The 9,865-nt window shown below is 40.9% G+C and overlaps 1 protein-coding gene across 1 annotated transcript; it reads right to left on the bottom strand.

The window, feature by feature from the left end:
* Positions 1–4,179: 4,179 nt before the first annotated feature.
* Positions 4,180–9,612, bottom strand: LOC127555609 (upstream-binding protein 1-like). The gene has a single exon (XM_051988049.1). It carries the CDS (start codon positions 9,169–9,171, stop codon positions 7,537–7,539), a length of 1,635 nt encoding a protein of 544 aa, XP_051844009.1. The 5' UTR covers positions 9,172–9,612; the 3' UTR covers positions 4,180–7,536.
* Between the last annotated feature and the right edge of the window lie 253 nt (positions 9,613–9,865).

The following is a 9,865-nucleotide window of genomic DNA, read 5'->3' as shown; positions in this document are numbered from 1 at the left end:
GTGTGTATTTTGAAAATAAAAAGCTATTGTCAAAAATATTTTAAAAGAAAATGCATAATAAAAATAATGCTTCCTGATTTTTGCTAAATTGAATTAAGGGAGAAGTTCCAAGTTTTCCCAGGAGATTGAGAGTTCCTCAGGGACAATAGGCCTATTGTTTCTTGTTTGGCTCCCACGCAGCCATCAACTTCTTTATAGAGCAGTTGCTTATAATTAAAAATTTTTTTACTATTTTTGATTATAGATTGGTTGAAATGAAAGATGCAAGCTACAGTTAGCCACTAGGAAATGATAGTATAGTTTAGACAAGGACCTCAATTTAAATCCTTATAGGTACTTCTCTGAACAGCAAACGAGGCTCTCCAGCAAAAATCCTATGTCTCCCCAGGAGCAAACCCCACTGAACTATCTGGTCTGCTGAGATGATGTGGCCCTCACTATAAAGTGACCTATCCTTCACCACAGCAATGCTCCTCAGGACACTTCACTGACTCTCAAGATTCTCAAAATTCTTAAAGCCCTTTAATTCAAGAGTTGTGAGTTATCTGGACCACATGTGTTTGCTACACATATGCCCCATTAAAAGTATACATTAATTTGGTTCTGATTCTCCCATCCATAGACTCTGCATTAATTATGGGACCTTGTACCCCATATTGAGAGGAATGCTTTGCAACTACTGTCCTTTATGTGCCATTAGTGTAATTAGTTTAAATCAAATTTACAGATTAATTGTTCCTGGGAAGCACACTAGTAGGAACTTGTGCCCTACAATGTGGAAAGCATAATCTCTCATGATTAGCCCTGGAACTGGAAGTAGTGATTGACCCTCTAGGGACTTCTGGGGAACATTCTGGTACATGTATAAGTTGGGAGGAGTCTGCTATACGTGATTTTTTTCTCTCTCTCCTATTACTATCATTTTATATGTAAAAGGATACGGAACTGCCTTTCAGAGGTTCTGAATTGGCTGTATCTGAATATGAAAAGACTGAGAATATGATTTATAAAAGTAGGAAAGACACCAATTTTCTTCCTCCTCCTTCTCTCTCCCTCATTTTTCTTATGGTGTGCCTTTTGTCCACTCACTCAGCTTTGAGTATTGAAAGGTCCCTTCACCCCTACAGTCCTTCCTCCCATTGGTTAATTTTCTCCCAGAAAGTCCAATTTGGGGAAGTATCTTAACCAGACATCCTTCACTCCTCTCTTAGTTACACTTTAGTCTTAGGATTCCCACCACTATGCTCTAATCCTTTCTTCCTTCCTTCAGCTCCTCATCCAGCTTCCTTTTCTTGTTTGAGGGCCATATCCAGTAATCCTGATCCTGTATCTGATCACTGGACTCAGGTGACTCTGGAGGGGAAAGTGAGGCAGGTGACTTTGCACAGCCCTCCCTCCAACTGTATTGTCTACCCTGATTGGACCATAAGCTACTTGAGAGAAGGGACTGTCTTTTTTGTATTCCTCATTTGCATTTTCCATCACTTAGCACAGTGTCTGTCACATAGCAAACACTTAATACTTGCTGACTTGCCCGAATCAGCTACCTAGAACAGTGTTTCCCAAACTTTTGATATATGTGTACCCCTTCTATAATTTTTGTAATGCTGAGTATCCCTCATCAAAAAAAAGGATATATTTTAATAATCAAAATATATTTATTTTTTCTTTTTTTGGTACATACACAAAAATAATAATAAACAAAAATAAAATTATTCATAATAAAATATAAATCCATGCCAGAAGGTTTGTCGTATGTGGAAGAAGAGCAATTGTTGGAATTGACTTTAGATGGATTCTTGAAAAATAAACATAAGGAGTATACTTTAACATCATTCTGGTTACAAATGTAACATGTGTGTCCTGTTTTAACAGAAAAAGTTTTGAAATACATCTTGTCTTTTTCAACTTCATATTTATGTGAAATTGCTTTTTCAGCATTTGTAGACATTAAATTAAAGAAAAGGAATAGACTATTGGATGTGGAGCCACATCTCAGATTAAAATTAACAACCAGGGAACCAAATTATGACTATCTGTTATCTCAGCACAAACAATCTAAATCAGTGGGACTTACTAAAGCACATAACAAACTTTGCCTATAAGAAAAAGTGCATAAAAGCTAAAAATACACAGGCTCCTGGAGAAGCCAATAACTATTAATGAAGTAAGTTGTTTCTGTAATGAAGTGTGGTATATTCACGCCATGTCACACTGGACCATCTCACGCCTCACAAGACTGTCTTGACTTGACTCATGAGAAGGTAGAATTAGGTGCAGCTAAGCACATATCCCCACCAAACTCCAGTGCAATGCTTACCCCCACCAAATCAAGATGGAGAGATCAAAAAAATATAAAAGCTGGGAGCATATGATAACTAGAAGAACCTTAATTCTTCCAAAGAACTTAGTGCCCAAGGCTGAGGATCTCCTTTTAGGGAGAAGAGAGGCTTTGATAGTCACAACTCCAAAAAGATCCAAACAAGGGAGGCTTTTTGCTAGTTTTGGGCAATGGTTTCTGCTTAGCAAGAATTCAGACAGGCCAGAGACTTAATATAGCCAGCTAGTGAGAAAAATTATTTTGTTTCCTACTGTCCAGTTGAATATTAAGTAGAACAGGGTCTGAAAGAACAATATCTGGTGTAAGGCAGAGCCCAGGATGGACAGAACCAGGGATCTGGTTGAGCTATAATGGATGGAGACTAACAGAGCAGTAAGGTGGAGGCCCTGTAGGAAGAGCAGTCCTAGAGTCAGATGTGTGAGATGAACTACCCCACTGTGTATACCTGGGTTATATGTTCTGCTTTCATGTGTGTTCCACATATGTTCTCTATGGGTGTTCATTCTTGCCATGTGTATTTGTGGGAGAGTGAACTTCAGTTTTATAGGGGAAAAGTTCTATTGCTACCTACCTTACTATGCCATTTCATTGAAACCACAATTTTGCGCTAATTATGTCCAAAGATGGATGATTAAAGGTAAACTATTGAAGTGGGTTAACAAATTAGATTATCTAGGGATCCCACACTCTGCAAGATGGGAGTGGAGAGGCCATATATATGTATTACTATTGTGCTTTCAAGTGAAAAGTCATTTAGAGTGTAGATATTTCTTCCAATGTGGACTTAAGGTTCTCAGGCTAATAGATTATTGACCAATGGGAGCCCTGTTTATATAACACATGCTGTATTTTCTACCTGCTAGTTCCACAGGATTTGGGGAAACAGGTGGTTAAAGTTTGTAACCATTCTATCTAGCTCTTAAGTGAAAAAGTTTTAGATATGACTCCTACCTTTTGAAGAGCAAGTAGGTGGTATAATGGATAGAGCGCCAAGCCTTAAGGAAGATCCGAGTCCAAATTTGACTTCAGATGCTTAGTAGCTATATGACCCTGGGCAAATTATTTCACACTGCCTCAGTTTGCTCATTTGTAAAATGAGCTGGAGAAGGAAATTACAAATTATTCTAGTATCTTTGCTAAGAAACCCCCAAATAGTATCACAGAGTTGTACCCAACTGAAATACTGAACAACACTAACACTAACTTGTGAGCTTTAAAAGGTCCAAAGAGTAAACCAGTAAAGGGCTAGGGACAGGAATCCATACCACCCTTCATACTAGCTATCATCCAAGGCAGGTAGGTTTCATCAAAGCTCTGAGGAACAATCTGTTTGACTCAACCATCTGTGAACTCTTAAGATACTGTGTACTCCTGAAGCAAGAAAGTGATTTGTTCCCAGTAATTATGATATATTTGGAAATGAACTTGGTGATTAGGGCAGCTAGTTGGTGCAGTGGATAGAGCAGCAGCCCTGAAGTCAGGAGGACCCTAGCTGTGTGACCCTGGGTAAGCCCCCAACCCCAATTGCCTCAGCAAAAAAAAAAAAAAAAAAAAAAAAAAGGAAGTAAATTTGGTGGACAAAAACTTAGGAGGTCAAATACTTTGTAGAGAACCCACTTTCCCCAGTCTAAGGATATAGAGGAGAAGGGGGATATGCCTCCCAGTATTGAAAGAAATCAAATTTCTAACAATGGAATTTATCAGTGACATAGAGAAAATACTATAATTGGTGAGTGATATCAGAGGAAATACACTAGAATGGGAGCCTGCGCTGAAGTAAGAAAAATGCCCCACTTCCCTACAGAAGAACTCCTAGAACTCCAAAAGAAAAATATAACTTTCTTTTTTTTTTAATAGCATTTTATTTTTTCCAAATACATGCAAAGATCGTTTTTAACATTCACTTTCGCCAAACCTTGTGTTCTTTTTCTCCTTTTCCACCCCTCTCCCTCTCCCCCTCCCTGTTTCCCTCCCTGTTTCCCTCCCTCTCTCCTTCCCTCTTTCCTTCCCACCCTCTCTATCTACCTCCCTCTTTCCCTCCCTCTCTCCCCTCCCTCCATCCCTTTTCCCCAAGACATCAAGCAATCCAATATAGGTTAAACATGTACAATTCACCTAAACATATTTCCATTTGTCATGCTGCACAAGAAAAATTAGACCAAAATGGAAAAACATGAGAAAGGAAAATAAACAAGCAAATAACCAACAACAAAAAAGGTGAAAATATTATGTTTGATCCATATTCAGTCTCCACATTTCTCTCTGGACTTAGATGGCACCTTCTATCACAAATCTATCAGAATTGCCATATATTACCTCATTGTTGAAAAAAATTAAGTCCATCACAGTTGATCATCACATAATCTTGTTACTATATACAATGTTCTCTTCCTCTTGAGAAATGTAACATTCTATGTAACCAATCTACTGGTATTAGTGGAAATTGGGATAAGGAACACCCAAGTATATAACTTTATTTGGACTAATACATCAGAGAAAATGCTATAGATTCAATATACCTAGATTTCAGCAAAGCATTTAACAAATTCTCTAGAGATGTCCTTGCAGACAAGATAAAGAGATACAAGTGTAATGATTTTATACACTATGATTTGAGCAAAGCATTTGACAAATTATCCTATAATATCCTTGTGAACTAGATGGAGATGTAAACTTGATGACAGTAGCTAAGTGGACATGGAACTAAGTGAATAATCCCAAATATCATAGTTAATGAACAAATGTCAAACTGGAAGGAGGTCTTTCAGAGAGTGCCTCATTATAATCTTTGCTCCTTGATCCAATTGTTTCACATTTTCCTCCCAATGTCTTGAAGAATATCATACACGATTTGCTTAGCATATCTGTGGATAAAGAAAAGTTAATCCCCTCCACTCCTTAACCTCCTATTACTAATTTCCTCCCCAGCATTGCTTTACTGAAGCACTTCTCTAGATTGCTAACAAGTTCCTAAGGACCAAATGCTTGAACTTTTCTTGTCCACATCCTTCTTGATACTTGTCAGCATTTTCCTAAGGAACCAGATTTGATGTACTTCAATTCTTCATTTAGTAGCTTGAAAAGTCTTTTTGTTGCTGTTATGGATGTTCAGTAGTTTCAGTCCTATCCAACTCATGACCCCATTTGGGGTTTTCTTGACAGAGATACTGGACAGTTTGCCATTTCCTTTTCCAGTTCATTTTATAGATGAGGAAACTAAGGAACAAATGTAGTAGTTATAATTAACCAATTCACCATCAACAAGTATAAATAATCCTTCACAAGAAATCTAAGAGTGGGGAACATTGCACATGATGTCAGGTTTGGGTTTTTTTTCCTTTTTTTTTTTTTTCCTTTTTTTTTATGCTTTGATTGGTTTTGCTGATTTTTTTTTTTTTTTTTTTGCCTTTCTTCTTTTTTCTTTGTTATAAGGGATAACTTTTTGGAAAGGCGATATAAGGGAAATCTAGATCAGGTAAAAATGAAAAATTTTAATAAAAATTGAATTTTTTTGTTCAAACAACATTTATTATAGTTAAGACTAAAATGTGTACATCCTACTCTTTAAAACAGCAATATGCTAGTGTGATAATCTAATTCTGGGGGGTCTAGAGCTAAACTGATTTAACAATTTTCCTCTGTGAAATCTGAGGTTTGATAGCCTCAAGTGGACAATTTCCCCACTTCTCAAACTGTGGGGTCAACTTTGAAATCGAGCAGAGGGTCCAATGGGAGTGGCCCACATGCTAAATTCTGAATGGAGACCTCTAAAGGTCACCAATAAGTGGAACAAACTCAAGCTTTCCCCTTTTCTACCTTATTACTAAAGAATGAAATATTTGGTCATAAAAAAGGCTCCTTTCTGAAGTTTAGAATGGGAAAAATGAAACTCTGCCTTTGGTGGGAATCAGTTCTCCTCAGTGTCTACACATAAGCACTACAGAGTTCTAAAACTAGGACCCCATCCCAGTGAGAAAAGAAGATACAGACTTAACCTTCCCCACCAGAAATCCAGGAATACACACACATGGGTACAAACATGCATACAGGCATGCACAAAGTTTAAAACTATAATGGGACAAAAGTCAACACGTATTTTTAGCATGTAACACTACATTAGGCATGACCAAGGAGCTCAAAAATGATCCCAGATTTTACTTTTGTGAATAGTTTGGCCCATAAGATATAATGAAAACAGCAAAGGGAAAGAACAACCAAAAATGGCCTCTTTAATTGATGGGGAAATCCTGGAATATATGATGAAGGCCTGTCTCTGGATGTATAGAAGTCCTAATGCTCCCAGAAACAAGGAGTAAAGAGCCATCATGTCTGGGCCCACCCAAATGAAAGAGGATAGGGCAGGCACTGCATGTGGCCTTTCAAGTCGCTCCCAATAGTGAGTCCCAGACTCTTGCTTCCAGGAAGACATATCTGTTGTGTTATTTTTCTCTAGAGTCTAAGCCAAGAGTTCAACTTTTTTTTTTTTTTAAGAAAAGAATAAAGATAAAGAAAAACAGGAAAAAAATTGACATGAGAAGAGCTTCCCCCCAAAAAGGAAATGGGGATGCTAGGAAAGGGAGCACCTCCACTGCTTCTATATTTGGCAAGCTCCAATGAATGTGTGGCCCTGGGACATGTCTGGGCACAGATGGCTTCAGAGTCACATGCCACCTCTCCACCCACGCCTCACATACCGCCCCCTCCCACTCAGACCAATTCTCACTCATTGGAAGGGAGCCTGACCCACAACCTGATAATGTTTCCAGCCTCGCTGATCTCTAGACAGATTTCCAGGCATCCGCCTCCAGGCCTCCCCATCACTGGAGGACACAAGTAGGGACAAATAAACTGGCACGGAGGGACTACATTCATTTCCAAACTGGACACAGTGTCATGGAGAGTGAAGTGGCTCCCAGGTCCAGTCGATGGTGAGCAGTCCAGTGGTGGTCCATTTTTATTTCTGCACTTCCCCATGGCTTGGGACACTGTGCCTCCCAGGAAGGCTTATAATGGCAGTGACAAGAAGCAAGTCTGCCTCTCAGGCAGAAGTTCACAAAGGACAACTAGCACTATCAATATGAAACATTTATAAGTGGTAAAGTCCAATCCTAGTGTCACTTAGGTCCAGTCTATATACATAGAAGATGAAGTGAGGCTTCAATGTGTACTGAAGCAAGGCCAGCACATACTTAGTTTCATTTCAAAAGGATATGGAGCCCTTCGCCATTTTCTGCTTTTAGAGTGGCGAATAAGAAAGAACTCTCATCTTGAAAATTTTGAACCACCTGGTCACTAAGGAGAATGTAAATCCCAGTGGGACCCTGTCTGTAAACTTGGTTGATCTGGTGCAGAGGAATATTAAATATTGAAGCCAGTTTCCGAGTGACTTCTGAAGCTGCCACTTCTTCCAGGTAGATCGCATGATAAACAAATATTGCACTACTGTTTTGTTCTCCTTGGCCTGTATTTGGTTGCCTTACCATCAGTCTGGTCCTGGGCTGCTCCTGGCAGGCGTAGATGGTGAGACGAGGTCTAATAGTCCTTGACTTCAGTGAATTATAGAGACGAATGCCTTCAGCTGCACCACAGATTTGTATGAGATCCTCTCTTGTCAACTTGAATAAATCTGCGCCTGAGAAATTGGTGAAGAGCCTCGCATAGCTGGAGAACCTGTTCCTGGCCAGCCACTGCTGAACTTCCTGGATGGTGGCTGTTGGATAAATTCGTTCACTGGAGCTTTGGGGAACTCCCTCTCCTTGATGATTTGGGGAGGTAGAACTGCTCTCAGGGACGCTGAAGGTAGAGTGCTGAGCAGAAGTGAAAGTGGGAGCAGGAGCAGGGCTATCACTTCCATAAGTTCCACTTGCAACAGGCCATGGGGAGCACTCACTGAGGACTGTAGTCTCATATGAAGGCTGGTATTTTTCTTTCTCCTGAGCTGTCCTCTTCTCCATCTTTTCTCGGTCAGTTTTCTGTTTTCTATCTGCTCCTTTAGGCTTAAAAACTTTGATCTGGCAGCTTGCTGAGTGCAGGTGATCAGTGTAGTCACCGTTTTCATTCTGTTTAAATGTATCAACTTGGACTCTGAAAGAAACCCCCTTCTCACCGCCATGCTTCCGTGCAGTGAACTCCGTGCTGATGCAATGTACCTGAATAAACACAGATGTACGCTTTGCAGGATCCCAGAGAAACTCAACTGCATTCAGCTGGCCTGGGTTTGTTCTCAGGTCAATAACACCAACAGACATTGGAATATCTAGATCAAGCAACCGGTCCCCAGGGCGATTCCATTTCCAGCCTTCCAGCTGTTGGTGCTCTGTATACTGGAGCCTTCGGTCATGGAACACAACTCTGATAATGCTCTTCACCAGCTTCCCATTGATCTCAGGCAAATCACCCACTTTCCGGTTGTCCAGCATCCGGATTTCATAGGACTGACCTTGGTTCAAGTAAGTGAGGCTTTCATCATGTAATTTGACCGCAGGGGACGTCGCAGCATACAAGATGTACTGAAAGGGCGGCTGTTTGGCGTCATCGTCCAATGGAAGGCCAGAATCTTCCTCCTTGAAAATGGGTAGGGCCAAGACGTCACTCATGCTGTAGGCGCCCGCGCCCAGCTCTTGCCCAATGCCCGACAAGCTGGCGTCGAAGTCGTGGACCAGGCCTGTTTCCACTGCCTTGTCCATCTTCAGCACCCAGGCCATATCAGGGTCAGCAGAAGCGGCGGAGGATGGGGGCCCGGTGGGGCCTGGATAGGAGCTAACGCCAAGATGGAGGCCCGTGCGCTGCGGCAGAGACGCCCCCAGCCTACGTGCCGCAGCCCCGCTCATACGCTAGATCGTCCCCTGCCCAGCCGCTGGCCAGGACCCAACTCAGTCTGCCCCGAGCATCCTGGGGGTCCCCGGTGCGGGGTACCGGCTAGCAGCCCTCACCCCTACCCCAAACTAACGCCGCCTACACACCCAAGACAAACAGACACTGCCTGAGACGCCACCGCCCACTTCCGCTGCAGCCATCTTCACCGCCCACTTCCGCCGCAGTCGTCGTTACCGCCCACTTCCGCCGCCACTGACGTCGACTCCGACATTTTGGTTACGTCACTTCCACTTTGCCTGCTTTCTCTAGAAATTGATTAAAAAAATAAAATGACTGCTATGGAAATATTTTACAACGTTTATCACGTTGCTTCTATCCTGGGCAAGTAGGGAAAAGAATAAAGGAATCAAATTTAGAATTTAAAACTTTAAAATAATGTGAAAAATTGTGTTTACATGTTAATTGGGAGGGAAATAAAATATTGTCTAAAAAATTAAAAACGGATTTAAAAAAGATAGTTTACTACTGTGCTGGATACTAGAGAAAAATCACACAATTTCTGCCCCAAAGGGTTCATGTTCTACATTACGAATGACTAGAATTAGCAGGGGCATTACTCCTTCCTACCATATTCCATGAAATTTATACTAGTACCCATTCATTTCATTAACATTTATTGGACATTGGGTCAAGTACAGTACTATGACA

This window comes from Antechinus flavipes, chromosome 3 (assembly GCF_016432865.1).
Source record: "Antechinus flavipes isolate AdamAnt ecotype Samford, QLD, Australia chromosome 3, AdamAnt_v2, whole genome shotgun sequence".
NCBI lineage: Eukaryota > Metazoa > Chordata > Mammalia > Dasyuromorphia > Dasyuridae > Antechinus > Antechinus flavipes.
Note: the sequence above shows the minus strand (reverse complement) of the source record. Positions and strands in the feature narration are given on the sequence as shown.